Source organism: Adiantum capillus-veneris, chromosome 8 (genome assembly GCF_014529385.1).
Source record: "Adiantum capillus-veneris isolate H3 chromosome 8, ASM1452938v2, whole genome shotgun sequence".
Taxonomy (NCBI): domain Eukaryota; kingdom Viridiplantae; phylum Streptophyta; class Polypodiopsida; order Polypodiales; family Pteridaceae; genus Adiantum; species Adiantum capillus-veneris.
In genome coordinates, this window is record NC_140938.1 from 95465913 (window position 1) to 95485778 (window position 19866).

Below are 19866 nucleotides of genomic sequence, written 5' to 3' on the forward strand. Positions count from 1 at the left end.
TAGTAGCTAGTGGTAGTCTTGGTTGGTGCACATGCAATATGTGCTGCCTGTGACCACCCACTTGAGACCCAACGGCATTGTCTGTGGGATTGCCCCATGACACAACAGCTTTGGCTTCGTATTCTTTGGCTGATGCCCGCTTCTACATCCAGCCTGTACACTTGGGGTGCTGCAGTTTGGTCCACACTCACGGGCCCAGCGCTTCATTTTGAGATGGCTTCAGTCAACAGGATGATTGTGATATAGGAGGGCCGGCCTACACTCCAGCCAGCCATCGAGTTGGTCCCTCAAGGGTGGAGTAGAGATAGAGAGTGGTGTTGGGAGCTCATCTACAGCCTGACACTGTGGTTCATCTGGCGAGCCCGCTGGTTCCGCATCTTCGAGGCTCGACCTGTCCCACTGGCAGAGGCTGTCCGCGACATTTGGCTGGAGCTGATCCGCACACTCAGAGGCGAGTTTGAGAGACTCCAGGGCAGCTCCGACCGCAGGCGGGAGCACTGAGAGGCCTTCTTGCGACTTTCACGTCCAGGTCCCTTCTTCACCATGATCAATGGTGCACCTAGATGGCAGTACCGTCCATTAGTGTGGCTGTTTCCTCCTCTCATCTTCTGATTTAGCCATCCTTGTACATATCTTGTTTTTTTAATTCGTTGGAAGAGTTGTCTCCCCACATGTTGATGTAGCCTCACTAGCAAGGGCAGATTGTAGCCCATTGGGCAGTTTTCTCAATTGATGGAAGGATCTTTTACTCGGAAAAAAAAAGATGTATGCAATACCAGGAAGACTATATAGTGCTTGATACCTAACTGTAAAAAATGATGGGGAGCAGATAATGTCTAATAATCACTTTCTTTGTTTTTGAACAGTCTCTCCACCATGCACTACCTCAAAAATGTTCATATCTGTTTTCTTCTACCCCTTGTTCTCATTGGGCATAAAGCCTTCAAAAGGATAATGCTTTTGTGTATTTGATTTGTTATTGCAGATATGTAGACTATTTTTTGTTCAGTTTCTGCAAAACCAAGTGAGAAATTTGCATTCTTATGCAGGTTGTTATATTTCGAGATGGCAAGTACCTCACACTCAGAGATGTTTTTGAAAGCTTAGACCTAACAGGGTAAGCTGCTTAGAGTGTGGGCAATCTTGTATCTTTCAATCTTCTGTTTTGTTTTGTCACTATGTGCTTTGTTTGAGTGTCAGGTATGACTTGAACGTGGATCTTCTAGATGTACATGCTGATAAAAACACATTTCACCGTTTTGACAAATTCAATTTGAAGTATAATCCATGTGGTCAAAGCAGGCTGCGGGAGATCTTTTTGAAGCAAGATAATTTGATACAGGGTAACAATTTCAAAATTCTTATGCAAACATTGTTTTTTGGTTTCTGAAGTTCTTGGTTTTTGATTAGACTCACAGAAAATTAATCTGCTTATATTGCTTGCTGGGTATGTTTGCCTTCAAAGTTTTTCTGCCAGTTACCTAACGTTTTTTCTCCTTTACCTTCAAGCTGCGATCCCTGTCTAGTATCTATTATAGAATTTTGTGTGGTGCTTTTGGCTTTATGTAGTGCACGACACCCCCCCCCCCCCCCCCCCCCCCCCACCCCCCCCCCCCCCCCCCCCTCCCCCCCCCCACCCCCCCCCCCCCCCCCCCTCCTCGTGCACGCCTTCTGCTGCGCACCAAGCAGCTCTTCAGGGTTGGCGTCTTTCTGACTACTGCAGCGGACGGGCTTGGCGAGCTGTACAGTATTTTGCATGTCCAAAAAACCCCCCAAAAAATAAATAAAAAATTCTATGGTTCATAGTTTTTAGGGTTTTTTGGTGCTTTTTCGACATTTTCAGCCACTGTTTCCTTCCCTTTTTGGTTTTGTTCTTTTGCCTTAGTATCACAGTTCTTATGATTTTCCTTTCAGGACTTACCCTCTTTATGGTGAAGAGCAACTCCTTTGGTTAGTAGAGGAAGCTTTCAGGGAGACAAGGACCATTCAGGAAAAAAATTGAAGGCTGATAATTTCTGTTGGAATACCCAAAGGCCCCCAAAGAATCCTGTATGCTATTGTTCAAGACCTTGACAAATAGGATGCCAAAGCCCCTGAGAGTTGGATAAGAATCTGTGAAGTACATTTCATTGATTGCAGGTGCTCATTGCAGGTCTCCACTAGCTGTCTCTAGATGGGAGTAATCAAGCTAGACTCATCTCCCAATAGTAGCATGGCTCATCTATTTTGAATAGTAGCATGGCTCATTTATTTTGGAGCTCTTGCATTATTTTTAGAGGACCACAGAAATTGTGTGCTCATGTATTGTTTCATGTGTAGTTACACTAAGTGATCAGGGGGCCTCCTTGGGTAGGCATCTTTTCTAGGGAGGCTCCAAGCCGTGGCAGGGGCTCCTGGCCTGCTTGCAGTTGCATGCATTGTTTTTGCCAACATTTTCAATCTGATTGTTTCTTGCTCAGTTGGACGGTGCTTTCATGGTTGTTTTGTCTATTGTAATGTGTTATTGTATTCTTACTCTGTTACAAGGAGTGCTTGTGATTGGTTGTTTGTGGCTAAACCATGGTTCAATGATTGATGCCTTCTCATACTGTGATCGTTGGTAACTTCAACTGCATGACATCCGAAGATGTGATATAAGGGATGTTTTGTTTGCAATGCAGGGCGGTATCTGGCAGAAGTAACAAAACAGGTTTTTCAAGATCTAGAACAAAGCAAATATCAGGCACTGCTCAATCTTCTCGATGTTTACTTCCTACAGTTTCTAAAGAGGATATTGGAGTTTTTTGGGGGTCACATGAATATCATTTGAAAGCATATTGAATGAACTCTAGCACAGCATAAATAGGGTCCTCATTTTTTGCAATAGTTGATTTTGAAAGTTGTGACTGAAGACTATTGGTAATTATACCTTTTGAAGAGCAACCACTCACATGCTCTATACCTATTTTATATCTGCTCTCTCATAAATTTGCAAATAGTATATGGTCTCAACAGAGTTCTTCATTTTCAAACTGTTCTGGAGTTTAAAGCTGCTCCTGTGACCTCCAAAGTTTTAATTAAATCTCACCTCATGACAAGAATTTATAGTAGCAGGACTCCTTCATGATGCAATTAGTTTATGGGAATACAAAGGGCTAAATGATACTGGTCAAGAAACAGATAGGACAATCAGGTAATCGTTGCAGCTGATTTTTGATGGAGAATGTTACGTACCTCGCCCATCTTGTGTTGTACCTGCTGCCAATTCATTACCACATAGAAATCGAAACATTTTTCCCAATCCAAGCATTTTCTATGAGGTCCACCCAATTACCTCCCCAGCAGGATTAGTTTTGTAGTCAGCTTTTTATATAGTACCCAGTTGATGTCCAGATAGACATGATGTTATGATGTATACAGATTTGTCTCATTTGGCATTAAGGAGACATTAGTGTGATCTGTCTCTCTTTCTTTGTTCATGCTCTTTGTAGTAATGGACGGTCTCAAATGGACGTACCCAACCATGTCACAGCCAACATCATTTTCTCTTTTTCTAGTCAGCCTGCTTGATTTTGTTGCAAGAATAATCAAGGAACCAAGTGGATTAAGCAAGCAAGTTAGTTCCAGTTACCTTCCAATACTATTTTACTCATGCATTCTACAAGGTTAAGACTTGCCAGTAATCAATTTAAGGATAAGACCTGAGCATCTATATAAGTTTGAATTTATTACTCTTTGTGGTTTTCATGTTTGGTAAAGCTGTCACACATGGAACTGCTTAACTAAGATATTGTCGTTTTTTGGATCTAGATGGCTGAGTACAGAATATCAATCTACGGTAGAAAACAGAGTGAGTGGGATCAACTGGCCAGCTGGTTTGTCAACAACGAGTTATACAGTGAGAATGTAGTGTGGCTAATTCAGGTATATATACGCGAGCTCCCAATCAAACACAAGTTTCCTGAATCTTACAGAACTTTCATTGAATTGAACCTGTAGCTGCTTTGCAAGCTGCAGCTGGCGAAGTTTTTTCCTCATCAAGAATAGGACTTGCTCTTATTCAATGTCAAAGTCCTCCTTTTTAGGGCCTCATAGGCATTAAAATCCTACACGCAAGACATTTTCTTTCTTTTTTTTAAAGATTAAAATCATTCCAGTTAAGAAAATGCCTAAAGCCCAAGGTCAAATTCACTTTTATAGCTTCTGCACACCTCCTCAAGTATACACAGATCCAGACAAAGGGGAGCCATCTTTTTTTTTAAATTTTGAACTATTAAAGATCTGCCACTGCTTCTAGGTAGGCGCTATCTACTCTAAGAACTGGGAAGAAAGATGGCCTTTGCTGCTGCTGGAAGGCCTTTGTGGCATCTAGACTTGCAAATGTTTTCTGAAATAGAAAGGCCTAATGCTGCTTGTTGAGCTCTGGTTTGGACTCCATGGTGCTCAGTTGATGGAGGTGGTTCTTGAGGAGACAGTGCATGAGTTGAGGGTGCCGGTTGATGAATAGAAATGTATAGTGGTCCTTAGCCTCAGGACAATGAAGTCAGCGTGGGGATCCCTGAGGAATAAATTTGCTCAACTTCAAAAAATCAACACTTTCTGTAGCAGTTACCTTGAGAAGTTGTCCCAAAGAGCCTCAAACTCCCACTCAAATGCTTGTAAATTGCCACCCAAGCTTTGCTTCAAAACGTCCAGCTTCCGCTTTACTTCATCGAGCTGTGTATCCGCCACAAACTTGCATCGAAAGGCTGCTTCCAAGATCACCCAATTCAGCTTTTCTTCATCGCTTCTTCCGTCGTACCACTTCTTCGCCTCTCTCCCACTCCCTCTTTGCACCACACAAAACATGGTTCGGGGGAACACACACGCACACCGACACGGACACCAAAGAGCAGAAACACTAGAGAAGAAAAGGGGGGTGGGGGGATTGGCAACAAGGAGGAATTGGGAGCTTGATTCCAAAAAAAACGTGCACAATGGCCTTCTCGGCTTCTTTCAATCCTCTAAGCAGAAGCTCTGCAAAATGAGGGCCCCTTATAGGGGCGGATTTTCTTTTTTTAGCAGCTTCGTTGTCCTCCGGACACTTGTCCACGATCCATATCTTGCATGTGCGCATGAGAACCACCTCTTTAGTGGCCGACCCTCCAAGTTAACTTGCACCGCGGGAAAGTTTCCCTATTCATAGCACTAGCGCTCGGTGCTATGGGCCCAGGCATGAGCCCTTACACCTCCAATTAAAAGGGGAGGGGGCCCGTGGGCACCCCCCTGTGTGAATGTGCCCCTACAGGCTCCACCAGAATTGGCACCGACGCCAACAACCAGCACCCAGAGCCGCCGACATGAGGCACACACGCCGAGGGCCACCAACGGCGTCGCTCAGCAGCGTCCACGCACATGCGCCCGTGGGGTTGGGGGGAGGTGAGGGAGCTCCGTGAGAGCTCTCCCCTTCTCCTTTCTTGACAATGGAAGTGTCTCATTGCTATATAGATACCCTTGCATGCTCGACCTTTGCTCCCCATGTGGGTTAAATGGGCCGCCACGTGGCAGCACCAGAATCGCCCCCTCCTTGTGAGTTAATAAAACACCCCATAAAACTCCACAAAAAACCGATTTTCCTCCCTACTTTGCAATGTTTTCATTTCTTGCTCCCATGCCAGATTGCCCTTTTGTAAAATATCCGAGGTTCCGGACTTTGACTCCCATCCTTCGCTCTATAGTCTGACTTTTCTGTGCCCTCGATCGACGTGCCCAGAGATGGCAAAAAATCATCTGTCACTATTTCCCTTGCAACTGCTTCCGTTTTCAAACCGGGTATAACTTCGCGCTCACAACTCCAATTAACGCCCTTTAACTTCCAAGTGGGCTGCACTCACTGCATACCACCTTTGCAAACCCTTGTGAGCTCAAGAAAATCCTTGATGGCACACTTACCGAGGCGGCCAAACTGGCTTAGACCTAGCCCCCATCAAAACTTTAGCTGCCCATAACATGGCCGTCCGAACTCCGATTGCCGATCCGAAAAACCCACATGCACCATAAATCAAGCACTTCAGGTCCATGCAATCACATACACTCTGACCATCCATCTGCAATTGTCCAATCCGACGGGGATCTGCAAACCACTTCTACTTTCAAACTGCCATAACTGGCACCCTGTAGCTCCTATTGTGGAGCCGTTTGGACCAGCTTAGAGAACACGTCGAGGACCACCTCTGGCACTGCCACTTCAACACTTTGAACACTCTGACCAGCCACCTTTGATAGGCACCATAGTAGAGCACCTTGACCCAAAAACCACATAAGGCATACATATATGGATTCTGCAACCACTTGCCTGCCCTTGAACTTCATATGTGTCTTACCACTTTAGCATGTACCTGTAAGCACACATAGCTTGCCTTGCACTTTCCATAGCATCGACCAACTTTACCTGCATCATCATTGCCCAACCCTCTTGTTGAGCATTCATGTTCAACCAAAAGCTTGCTTATTGAACTTCGAAAAGTGCAAAACTAGAAAACATTGTGAGCAAACCAAATAACCGCCACCATATGTACTAAGTCTTATTCCCCTTCGAAAAGTGCAAAACTAGAAAACATTGCGAGCAAACCAAAAAACAACTACCATATGTACTAAGTCTTATTCCTCTTCTCAAGTGGTTTGCCCAACCCCTTGCTTAGCTAAACCGCTTGGATCAAACACCTCGCATTGGGCGCACCCATCCGTTTGCATCAACTTCCCACATTGCTGAACTCAAGCACATAACCATCCATGCATATAAGCTGCCCACATCATATCTTCACCACTCCAAGCATCACCCTACATCCAACTTGCTTCCAACCAAGCACCATAGTACACACCATCTTGCTCCATATACATACCCGACCTTCCCTCCCAACCCTCCCTCCCAACCATGTAACACATAGATCTCCTCAAGAGAACCTTGTAACTGACGGACAATCCATTGCACAACTGCACTCACAAGCGTACTCTTCAACCATGAAGCACATACCTCTTTAGAAAGCTTTGATGAGGCCACGGCTTGGGTTGATTCTACTTATTCTAAGATATGGGAAACCTTCCAAAAAAGGGATCTAGAACAAGAGGTTTCCAATGAGAATGAATCATTGATGGGTGCTTTAGAAGGATTTAAGTGGAAGAATTTTGCCATAGATGATGGCTATTTACTCTACAAAGGTAGGGTATGTGCCCCAAAAAATGAAGAGATTAGGCACCAGATACTCTATGAGTGTCATGATAGTCCAAGTGCGGGACCCAAGAGTAAACAAAACTCATGGTCTTGTTAAAAGGAAGTTTTATTGGTATGGAATGTATAAGAACGTCCTAGAATATGTAATTGAATGTAAGAATTTCCATATCAATAAGTGTGAAAGGCTTAAGTTGTGAGGACTACTCCATCCATTAGACATTCCTTCAGGGAAATGGGAGAGTATCTTGATGGACTTTATAGTTGAATTTACAAAGAACTAACACTAACACTAAAACACTAAGGATAAAGGAAATGGGGGGGGGGGGGGGGGGGGGGGGGGGGGGGGGGGGGTTTGTGGGTTCATATGAAATCTCTCATCAGTCGCTGTCGGATCTCATCGACCTCCTCCATGGTCAGTACTTTGGTTGGGCGTCTTGCATGTCGAGCTAGAGTGATTTGTATCTTCTGTTGTAGCCTTCGTTGTAGTGGGTGACCCCCTGAGGTCGTGGGCGTCTGGATCTGCCAAGCTCAATGGCTCGGTCAAGCAGCGTACCTCTAGTATGAGTAGGCTCTGAGATCTGTTGTAATGACTGCTCCGTTGGCTCTCCTCTAGCTGGTGTAAAGAAATCTGTGATTCGTCTCTGAGACTGTCTTTCCCCTGATGTCCTCAGCAAGCTCTCCCTAAGTCTGCGCAGCTCTAGCAGGAAGAATCCGAGACATCTCTGATCCTTGTCTCTCATGACTCTAGAAAAAGGTCCGAAACCTTCTTTGAACAAGCAGTGGAAGCGGCCACGTATCTCATAGTGTGCCGCGCAATGACATGTGTAGTGCAACTCTGTCTCTGGCTCTAAGTTACATAGGTGACATATCTTGGCCCCTGCTAGCACCCCTCGAAATCGGCCAGTCTCGATCTGGAGCTGATGTGAGGATGTGCGTATCTGTCCAATAGCGCATCTTCTCCCATGAGATAAGTGTGTATCCATGTATGCATGCCTAGTCACAAAGCCGTCCTCCGTGAGTTGGAGAAGATGCTCTTTGTAGAAGGCCATCTTCGTGCCCAACTCCTATGTCGGCTGTATCCATGTGCTCCGGGTATCTAGCTCAATCAGATCTTGACGTATGAATCTGGTGATCTCTGTCCGTGTGAGAGACAAGGAGGGCTAGGGAGTATTGAAGCGGAGGTAATCTATCCATGTTGAGACCATGCGACTGAAACCATGTTGTCATCTGTCCATACCAACATGCTGTATCGCCTTGTAGAGCTAGTTGTCGGGATGACTCCAGGGCAAGCCGAGCGTATCTGTCCCTGGGGAGATCCCATAGACTGTGTATAAAGGATACTGATCTAGTCAATGCCTCCACCACGAGGGGGGGACTAGCTTAGCTCTGATAATCTCATGTGGTACTGAGGCCTTAGCCCAAATCATCGGAGCGATCATAGAGGCCAGAGGCCTCTCCATACATCTCCATCCATTTGTGTTGCCAGATCTCCCATGGTGGTCTACTGAGGGTCCCCATACCTGAACTCCATAGAGCATAGGTGGAGTCACTAGAGTGTCAAAAAGCCAGAGCTTTGTTCCCGCTTCCTGAAATTGAACCTGCGAACACATTCTCTCCAGTCCTCCCAAAGCTGCATATGCTCTCGTCAGTCTAGTCTCTGATGCTCTCCTTAGTGAAAACACCGGTCCACCGAAGACTACCCCAAGATAAGTATATGTATATGTGTACTCCACAGTCTCCTGGCCATACGTAAATGTGGGTGCCGACCTCTTGACCCACTGTGTTGTGGTGTTGAACACCATAACCTTGGTTTTCCCCATATTGACAGACAATCCACTGTCACGAGCAAATGTATGTAGAGCATCCAAATGACGTTGCATCCCCTTTGGAGAGTCAGAAATCAGCACAATATCATCAGCATATAGTAATAACAGAATCCATGTCCCTGCTATCTAAGCCCCCCTGCCTCCCTGACGCTCTACATAGTTTGGAAACTCATCCACGTACATCCCAAAAAGAGTCGGGGATAGGGGGCATCCCTGCTTTACTCCAATAGTGGAGAGGACCATGTCAGACATTCCCTCAGTGGTGCGTATCCGCACCATCACTGTCCTGTATAGAGCCAGAATACCCCATATGAGCTCTGTAGGCACACCCATGTCTTGTAGTCTGCGTATAAGTTTGGCTCTCGGCACTGTGTCAAAAGCTTTGCGGAACCTCTTGCCATGGTGTCTACCCTCCTCAATAGTAGCTTTGAGTGTCAGAATCTGGTCAAGAGTGGAAAACCTCTCCTGAAACTTGCTTGCCCTGGTGCTCTTATGCTCTCTTACTCTACCCATCTACTCAGCTCCCTCAAGAACGGATGCATACAATCTAGCTAATGTGTGACCAACCATGATGGTGCGATAATTCGGGGGAACCATGGGATCTCCTGACTTGAAAATAGGCACAATCGTAGACATAGTCCAAGTCTCCGGGAAGTGTTTATACATGGCTCAATTAAACATCATAGTCAGGAGCTCTGGAAGCATATCTTTGGCATGGATGAAGTGCTCTGCTAACAGACCATCATGATCATGTGCTCTCCTTGTCTTCATCTTGTCAATGGCTTTCCTTACCCTCTCGTAAGTAAAAAAGGAACATGTCTCCGGGCATGTCTCTAGTGGGTCCAGCAAAGGTGGTTGCCCTGATGGTGTGTAAGAGATGTGGCATATTGCCCCCATGTCTCAGTGGAGGTGACCGTTGGTGGTGGTGAATGCTCGTGGAATAGCCTCCATGCTTCGTCTGAGTCCTGACTTATAAATAACTGATACAGATCCCGCTCTACTTGAGATAGATAAGCCCTTTTCTTTCGTTGCACTATGCGGCAAAAGATAATCCGTGACTGTCTATGTGTGGTTAATACCCATGAGCACTTCCCTCTGTAATTTGATCCTCGTCTCTCTACACTCCTCATCATACCAACTCTTCTGGGGCATCCTCCCAGATCTTCTCCTTGTGGGCTGGTTGTGGGGGTATGCCTCTGATGTTGCATCATGGAGCGTCTCTGTCAGTATCTGAGTGAGTTCATCTAGTGGCCGCCGTCCCGGCTCTTGGGTGCATAGCTGCTTGTATATCTCATCCATATACACAGAATCCGTCTCCCTCATGAAGGTATACCGATTGTGTGTGGGGACCTCTCCTAATGGAGCTGTGCTGAACTGAAAGGTCAGGGTGAAAGACAAGATAGCATGATCAACTGCTACTCCAATTAGCCTAGTACCCACCATGAAATCCTGAAAGAATGAAATGAGACCTGGCTGGGCCATAACATAATCCACTGTGCTGGCACCATGTCGGTGTGGAAAGCAAGTAAAACCTCTAGTTGTCGAAAATCTTTGTAGGCCATTCACAATGGCCAATCTATGTGCGGTTCCCATATCTATGAAGTATCTGCCATATTCAGTGTATTCCTCATCTTATGATAGTCTGGATAGACCCATCTCTGTGACGTCCAGCTCCCTAAGGATCTCCTCGGAAGTATCATAAAATATTGTCTGGTGGTGGGCAGTCCTAACATTGAAATCCACCAGTATGATAATGTCACCATTCTTGGAAAACTCCCATATGTCATTATCCAAAATAGCAAAGGGGGATTGTCCTCTAGGTGATGCATATACTGACGTACTAGGAGGAAAGTAACAAATAGCAATGTAGAGGTATCTGTCCGTCTCTGCCCTAAGCTTCACCCATATGTACCTAGCCTGTTCATCCTTGCGTGCTATATATATCAGTGGCTGCAACTCCTCCCTGAATAGAACTGCCACTCCCCCTGAGCCTCGTCCTCGATGCTCCGATCTGGTCTCCTGTCTGCAGGCTGTCTCCCGATTATATCAGCTCATCTGTGGCATGGATTGCCCAGGTTCTTGATGCGTCTCAGAGTAGAAAATGATGTCTCTCCCGGTGAAAGTATCCTCAAAGGCCCCTACATCAAGACGGAGTGACCCATTACAATTCCATGTTGCCATCTTTAGTGTGGTCCCATAGGTCTCGCACTGTCATGCGGGGCGTCGCTCCAATATCACCACCTTTCCATCCCTGTAAAAAGCAATCTTCCCCTTTTCCCTTGCTGCTCTAATTTCTGGCATTACTTCTTGCATATGAGCAACCTGCGAGAGGGTGAGGTCATCTCCAAGAAAGATGCCATTCTTCTTAAGAGTCGGTCTCTTCTTCAAGAAGTCCTTTGCTTCCATGGAGGGGAATCGGAGAATAAAGTAGCACTTTCCTTCAAGGTTTCTCCGTTGCTCCCACTTTTCTTAGTGCCCACTCTCCAAGCCCTCGTATGTGTCTGCTCGTTGACCCCACCAGAGTCATGAGTTCTTTCGCCTCTTTATCCACATTATCTTGGTCTCTGAGGCCACATATCCTTACGTGTAAGGCCCGCGCACGTCTCCTTTGCTCCTCTTCTAGTGTCAAGTTGATGATGGTTGGTGTGGGGGTGGGGGTTAATCGATCCATTTTTCGGGGGAGAGAAGAAGAAGAAGAGAATTTTAACGTCGTAGGAAACCACACACACACACACACACACACACACACACACACACACACACACACACACACACACAGAGAAATGAAATGTTATATTAACGTCTTCAAAAGGCCAAAATGACCTATGAGACCAATCAGTTACAAAATAGTGAATCTAATACCATGTCTGGGTACAAAAGAACTAGAAGTGGAACAAAATACTACGACTACTACTACAATCTAAAACTACGTGGGTGTAGCAGCTGATACAATAGGTACCCGGTAAACTGGATGTAACAGTGTGTGAAACAAAGATGGAAGAAATGGTGAGGATCCATCCTCATCTGCACTCTGGATGTCGAGAGAGTATGGCTCGAATCTTCTGTTGTAGTCTCCGTCGATGCTGTGTAGCTCCTCTCCTCAGTCGCGGTCGTCTGTATCTCTGTAGCTCCAATGCTCGGTCGATGAGAGTGCCAGTAGTGGTCGAATGAGTGTGGGACGAGCTCTGCAGTGGTGGCTGCTCCTCTGGCTGTCCCATATCTAGTGAAAAGAAATCTGTAATGTGTCTCTGGGACTGCCTCTCTCTAGCTCTCCCCAGTAAAGTGTCTCTATACCTGTGTAACTCAAGTAGATATAGTCCAAGACATCTCTGATCCTCATAACTCATGACCCTAGATAGAGGACCAAAACCCTCTCTGAATAAGCAGTGGAAACGCCCCCGTATCTCATAGAACACTGTGCAATGACATATGTAGTGCAACTCTGTCTCTGGCTCTCTCTGGCATAATCGGCATATCCTGCTGTCTGCTGGTATCCCTCTGAATCTACCGGTCTCAATCTCGAGCTGATGTGAGGATGTGCGTATCTGACCAATGGCACAACGCAAACCATGAGACATATGTGTGTCCATGTAGCTGGGTCGAATCACAAACCCATCTCCTGTGAGGTGGAGAAGATGCTCTCTATAGAAAGCCATCTTCGTGCTCAACTCCTGAGGCGGCTCTATCCATGTCCTCCTGGTGTCGAGCTGGATCAGGTCCTGACGAATGAGTCTAGTGATCTCCACCCGTGTAAGAGACAGCGAGGGTGCCTGAAGAGAATACTGGAAAGGGGGCAACCTGTCCATGGTGAAGCCATGCGTCTGAAACCATGAAGTCATCTGTGCATACCAGCATGAAGTGTCCCCCTGTAGAGCTAACTGTCTGGAAGACTCAAGGGCCAATCTAGCATATCTGTCTCTAGTAGTATCCCATAGGCTGTGCACAAAGGACACTGATCTGGTAAGCGCCTCAATCTCCAATGGGGGGGGCAGCTAGCTCTGCTCGAATGATCGCGTGAGGTACGGAGGCCTTGGCTCTAATCAATCGGGAGATCATAGATACCAAGGGCCTCTCCATACGTCTCCAACCATCCTGGCCTACAGAAGGTCCCCATACCTGTACCCCATACATCATAGCTGAGGCTACTAAAGTATCAAAGAGCCATAACTTTGTCCGAGGTTCCTGGAACTGAACCTGCGAACACATCCTCTCCAAGCCTCCCAAGGCCACATAAGCTCTGGTCAGTCTAGTCTTTGCTGCTCTCCCCAAAGAAAACCTCGGCCCAGTGAAGAGAGAGAGAGAGAGAGAGAGAGAGAGAGAGAGAGAGAGAGAGAGAGAGAGAGAGAGAGAGAGAGAGAGAGAGAGAGAGAGAGAGAGAGAGAGAGAGAGAGAGAGAGAGAGAGAGAGAGAGAGAGAGAGAGAGAGAGAGAGAGAGAGAGATGAAATGAAATGAAATGTTATATTAACGTCTTCAAAAGGCCAAAATGACCTATGAGACCAATCAGTTACAAAATAGTGAATCTAATACCATGTCTGGGTACAAAAGAACTAGAAAAGAACTAGAAGTGGAACAAAATACTACTACTACTACTACAATCTAAAACTACGTGGGTGTAGCAGCTGATACAATAGGTACCCGGTAAACTGGATGTAACAGTGTGTGAAACAAAGATGGAAGAAATGGTGAGGATCCATCCTCATCTGCACTCTGGATGTCGAGAGAGTATGGCTCGAATCTTCTGTTGTAGTCTCCGTCGATGCTGTGTAGCTCCTCTCCTCAGTCGCGGTCGTCTGTATCTCTGTAGCTCCAATGCTCGGTTGATGAGAGTGCCAGTAGTGGTCGAATGAGTGTGGGACGAGCTCTGCAGTGGTGGCTGCTCCTCTGGCTGTCCCATATCTAGTGAAAAGAAATCTGTAATGTGTCTCTGGGACTGCCTCTCTCTAGCTCTCCCCAGTAAAGTGTCTCTATACCTGTGTAAAGAGAGAGAGAGAGAGAGAGAGAGAGAGAGAGAGAGAGAGAGAGAGAGAGAGAGAGAGAGAGAGAGAGAGAGAGAGAGAGAGAGAGAGAGAGAGAGAGAGAGAGAGAGAGAGAGAGAGAGAGAGAGAGAGAGAGAGAGAGAGAGAGAGAGATGAAATGAAATGAAATGTTATATTAACGTCTTCAAAAGGCCAAAGTGACCTATGAGACCAGAAAGTTACAATGTGGTGGATCTGATACAAAGTCAGAGTCAAAGTAACAAGATGACAACAATGACAAAAATGAAATGACAAATGTCACAATAAAATACTATGGAATCCTAAACTACTAGGTGTGAACTTTAGCAGCTAGCTCGGATAGCTAGATCACAAGAGATCCAGCATCGGTTGCTGGCGGATCTCATCAATCTCCTCCATGGTCAGTAGTCTGACCGGGCGTCGTGCATGTCGAGCCAAAGTGATCCGAATCCTCTGATGCAGCCTCCGCCGATGCTGTGTAGTCCTCCACAGTCGTGGATGTCTAGATCTTCCCAGCTCAGTTGCTCGGTCGATCAGTGTGCCTCTGTGTGAGACGACGAGCTCTGTTGTGGTAGTAACTCCTCCGGGTGTCCAATGGCAGCTCTAAAGAAACCTGTGATCTGTCTCTGGGACTGGCTAGCCTCTCCTCTCATCAGGCTCTCTCTGTGTCTGCGTAGCTCGAGCAAAAACAAACCCAAGCATCTTTGATCCTCGTACTGCATGACTCTGGAGAATGGTCCAAAGCCCTCTCTGAACAAGCAATGGAAGCGGCCTCGTATCTCGTAGTAGACAGGGCAGTGGCATGTGTAGTGCAACTCTGTCTCAGGCTCGATGTCACACAGGGGGTATGTCCTTGCCTCTGCTGGTACTCCGCTGTATCTCCAAGTCTCGATCCGCTGCTGGTGTGAAGATGTACGTATCTGGCCGATAGCACATCGTATCCCATGAGACAGGTGGGTGTCCATGTATCTGGGCCTCGTCACAAAACCATCAACCGTAAGCTGGAGGAGATGCTCTCTCTAGAAAGCCATCTTTGTGCCCAGCTCCTGTGCTGGCTGTATCCATGTCCTCCTCGTGTCTAGCTGAGTCAAGTCCTGGCGGATGAGCCTGGTGATCCCGGACTGTGTAAGAGTCAGAGAGGGTGCATCCAATGAGTACCGGAAGGGAGGCAATCTGTCTATGCTGAACCCATGCGCCTGAAACCATGATGTCATGTCCCCATACCAGCATGCTATATCTCCCTGCATGGCTAACTGTCTAGAGGACTCAAGTGCAAGGCGGGTGAAACCGGCCCGTAGGGTGGTAGGCGTTGGATTTCAGCCGAAATTCTTTACTTTAGACACACACACAGAGCACTTTGCAAAGAGAACCTGCGACGGGAATTAACACTTGAATACACACAGCTCGGAAGCTAGAATGCTCCGAGCAGACACTGACAACCTGTAGGCCCCAAAATTGGCGCCCCTTTCGGTATTTCTTTATTCCTTAGGAGGGTAAAGTACAAAGAAGAGGCCTGGGAATCCTTTGACTGTATCCCACTAGATACCGCCTGTTTTGGCCAAATTTCGGCAGCATAACAGCCCCAAAACTTGCGCGAAACCAATTCCCCTGCTGGAACTCGCTTCTACTGGCGTATACCCTCTGATTCCTGCCCAAAAACAGTAAATTCAGCACGCTGTATTTACTGGTTTTTGCCCTGTTTTCAGCCCCAAACAGTCCCCTAACTGTCTTTTGTCAGTTGGGCACGATTCCCAATGGTCCCGGTGTCCGTATGGTTGATAAACAGTCAAATTACAGCGCATACACAACGCTGATTTTGCACCTGTAAGGTGATGTTATGACCCTCACCAGTGCTTGCTTTGGAGTAGCTGGTAGCTACCCCTGTTCCTGCTCAAGGAGGCTCTTGCCTCAGCACAAAAGCATGAACCCACACAACTGTACATCAGTCAAATGAGGAGCCCTCTTGTGGGGCATCACATAATTGCACGTAGGGGAGAGAGAGAGTAGTGTGTAGTGTGCAGGGCATCACTCCTAGCACCACACTGTACATGAGAGGGAAAGGAAGCACTCCATAGCTCTTAACCTGTGACAAAGAGTGAATGAGGCCTCTCCCAGCTTAAAAATCAACGCCCATTTTTCTGCAAGAGGCAAGTGCATGAGAATTTGCCACTTGGCGCATTTTCAAGCATTTTCCCGTTTCGGGTTCGCCGCTTAAAAATATCCTGACCGGTTGCCCAATTGACTTCGCGGCAGAGTTGTAAAATGTTCCCCTAGTCATACGGAAGGTAAAGACGCGAACACATTTTCACGGCCCAAAATAACAATTCCCTAAATTTTAGGAGATGCTTCCGTTGGGCTCCCACTGGTCTTCTGACCATCTATCCTGACTGGGACCGCATCCAAAAGTGCAATGTGGCCCAACTGTCGGATACTTTTTGTTGGTAGTCCCACCTTGACTTTACGCCTTAATTGAGTTCACCTCCTAGTATCCACCAACTTGCTAAGTGCGAGGGGGGGACCTATATGATCTTGCTCTGGGCCTAGAGATCCTCTTACCATACGAATTCCAGTGCCGACCACTTCCCGTCTGCGCGTGAAACTACCGTTCACATTGGCCATACAATGTCCGACCGTTTGCTACTTCAAAAAGAGGGTCTCAAAACAAATAAAATAAACCCCATTGGAAAGAAACCAACAACCAAGGTTAGGAGTTGCCACATCTTTGTGACATGGTTAATAACGGCGACGTCCTCGTGACATACCTCCCTCTTGAAATCGCAAACGTCCTCGATTGCATACCACAAATACACGCCACTGATGATCTTGTGCTATTAACACTCTTTTATCATCGCATGTATCCGCAAGAAAGATCGTAACATACATAGATACAAATGACTTAATGAGACCTTCATACTTTTGCCGTTTTCATCTATGGCACCGAATTCATATGTACATTTGATGTACTAGCTCTATCATTACCCCTCCTTTGCACACGTTGAGTTGGGGCATAAGTAGGCTGTAACCCAAAGGCTTCAAGGTAAAGCTGCAATACATTTGATGACTCTAAGAGTTCATGCTCTTCCATCCAGTTTGCATCCATAGGCGGATAGTTCTTGAACTTCACCAAATAGCGTCTTGCAACTTGTCCTTTAACTTTTCTGTCCTTATGTGTCAAAACTTGCTCAGGTACCAGGATCTCATCAAGTTCCTCAACTTCTGGTTGATCCTCATCTGGCATATCTTCTGGCACATCACCCACGAAGGGTCTTAGAAGACTCACGTGAAACGCATTATGAATCTTCCACGCATCAGGCAATTTCAGCTTGTAAGCCACATCGCTGATCTTGTCAAGCACTTGAAAAGGCCCATAGTAACGCATGCTGAGCTTAGGAAACAGCCGTTCCTTGCCCTTCATCTTCTTTAACCTTCCCTTTTCGAACCTTAACAGAACCCAATCACCAGGTGATAGTAGCAATTCACGACGGTGACGATCAACAACCTTTTTCTGCTTTGCCTGAGTCTTCTCCAAGGCAACTTTAATCTTCTTATACATTTCATCCATGTTCTCAACATATCGATCTGCCTCAAAGATCTTGTCCTTTGTATGCAAAATGGGAGGAACCTTTTTGCCGCCTTCAACAATTTCAAAAGGTGCTTTGCCAGTAGACGAATGCACCGTATTATTGTACGCATACTCAAGCATAGGCAAATATTCTTCCCACTTGCCCTTATTATCTGACACATAGCATTTCAGTAGATCTAAGACAGTAGAATTAGCCTCTTCTGACTGTCCATCAGTTTGTGGATGAAACGAAGACGAGAACTTGAGCGTAGTACCCATGTTCTCAAACAATCCTCTCCAGAACAAACTGGTCATGCGAGGATCACGATCACTGATAATCGATTGTGGCATAGCATGGTACTTAAACACATTGTACATGAACAAGCGTGCCATCTGATCAGATTTTATCTTCTTCCTGAGAGGGATGAAATGGGCCTGCTTGTTGAACCTGCAGATAATGGTCCATATACCATCATTCCTTGTTGGCGTCCTTGGAAGATCAAAGATAAAGTCCATAGCAATGCTTTCCCATGGCTTATCCGGAATCGGCAGTGGTTGTAACAACCCTGGTGCCTTTTGCCTGTCAAACTTGACCTTTTGGCAAACTATGCATGCTCGCACAAAGGCATCCACATCTCTCCTCAAGGTAGGCCAATAGAAGAATGTCTCTACCGCTTAAACTGTCGCATCAATGCCACGATGCCCTGCATACGGTGGGACATGACTCTCTTCCATGACCTTATGTCGCAGTGGCCTAGTGACACAAAGTTTGCCATGGATCATCATAAAACCATCTCTGAGGAGGTAGTGCTCGTGATGTCGCCCCTATTGTAACTGTTCAAAAAGTCTTGCAAAATCTTCATCAGCAGTATACTGTTCCTTCATGTCATCTAACTCATGATCATAAGGAATTGACACAGCTGAAATTTGTGGCTTTCTTGATAACGCATTAGCCACAACATTCTTCTTGCCTTCCACATGCATAATCTGGAAGTGGAACATGGAAAGAATGTTTGCCCATCGCATATGCTTTTCGGATAACTTTGACTGTGTCAAGAAGTATCGCAAGGTCTGATGATCTGTTTGGACAACAAAATCAGCACCTAAAAGGTAGTGCTTCCAGCTAGAAAGCGCATGAATCACGGCCAAGAGCTCTTTCTCATAGACTTGCATAGTCCTCTCTGGCCCTTGCAAAATTCGGCTTTCATAAGCTACTACCCGTCCGTCTTGCATTAGCACTGCTCCGATGCTACTGCCACACGCGTCACACTGGACCACAAATGACTTCCTGAGATCTGGCAAAACAATAACTGGATCTGAAGTTAACTTTTCCTTTAAGAGACTAAAAGTTGAAATCTCTTTTTGGGTCCATCTGAAAGTGACCTCTTTCTTTTGCAATGCGTGAAGAGGCGATGCTATCTCTGCAAAATTTCTGATAAACCTTCTATAGTAGGAACATAATCCCAAGAAGCTTCTGACATCGTGCACAGTCATTAAGTCAAGCCATGTCTTGATAGCTTCGACCTTTGCGGGATCCATTCTAACACCATCCTTTGAGACTATGTGGCCCAGAAAGTGGATCTCTTCGAGGAAGAATTCACTTTTCTTAGGATTGACAAGTAACCTGTGACTGCGCAGCTCTTCGAACACAATGGTCAAGTGATGCCTATGCTCCTCTTCATTCCTCGAATACACTATCATGTCATTGAAGAACGTTCCAACAAACTGTTGATGTGAGCGGAAAATCCGGTCCATCATTCTGTTGAACGTGGCAGGAGCATTTGTTAGCCCAAACGGCATCACTAAAAACTCATAAAGATCAAATGTCGTTCTAAACGCAGTCTTGTGCATATCCTCTAGCCTTATACGAATCTGATGGTACCCACTCTTAAGGTCTATCCTGCTGATAATTGCAGCACCCTCTAAACGATCGAGAATATCATCAATTCTAGGAATAGGGAACCTATTCTTGATGGTATTCTTATTCAACGCACGGTAATCAATACACATGCGCCATGAGCCATCCTTCTTGTGCACTAGGAGCACTGGGGAGCAAAAGGGTGAAGAACTAGGTTGAATCAGCCCCTTCTCTAATAAATCCTGAACCTGGCCCATAATCTCTTTCTGCTGCGCCGCACTAAACCTGTAGGGAGGTCTATTTGGTGGGCTACACCCTGGCACCAAATCTATCCAATGGTCCTCAGGTCTCTCTGGTGGCAATTGTGACGGTAATGAATCAGAGAAACAGTCACTAAACTTTTGCAAAAATGCTGACCTTTCTTTATCTAACATAG

At 46.1% G+C, this 19866-nt stretch overlaps 1 protein-coding gene across 1 annotated transcript in view; it reads left to right on the forward strand.

Moving 5' to 3' along the window:
• LOC147452588 (AMP deaminase-like) overlaps positions 1-19866 on the forward strand; it is a 125429-nt gene that overhangs the window by 75381 nt on the left and 30182 nt on the right. Inside the window, exons 9-12 of the mRNA XM_086518223.1 lie at positions 1050-1117; positions 1201-1343; positions 2661-2722; positions 3790-3903. Coding sequence (XP_086374349.1) covers positions 1050-1117; positions 1201-1343; positions 2661-2722; positions 3790-3903 — 387 coding nt within the window. The remainder of the gene's footprint in view (positions 1-1049; positions 1118-1200; positions 1344-2660; positions 2723-3789; positions 3904-19866) is intronic.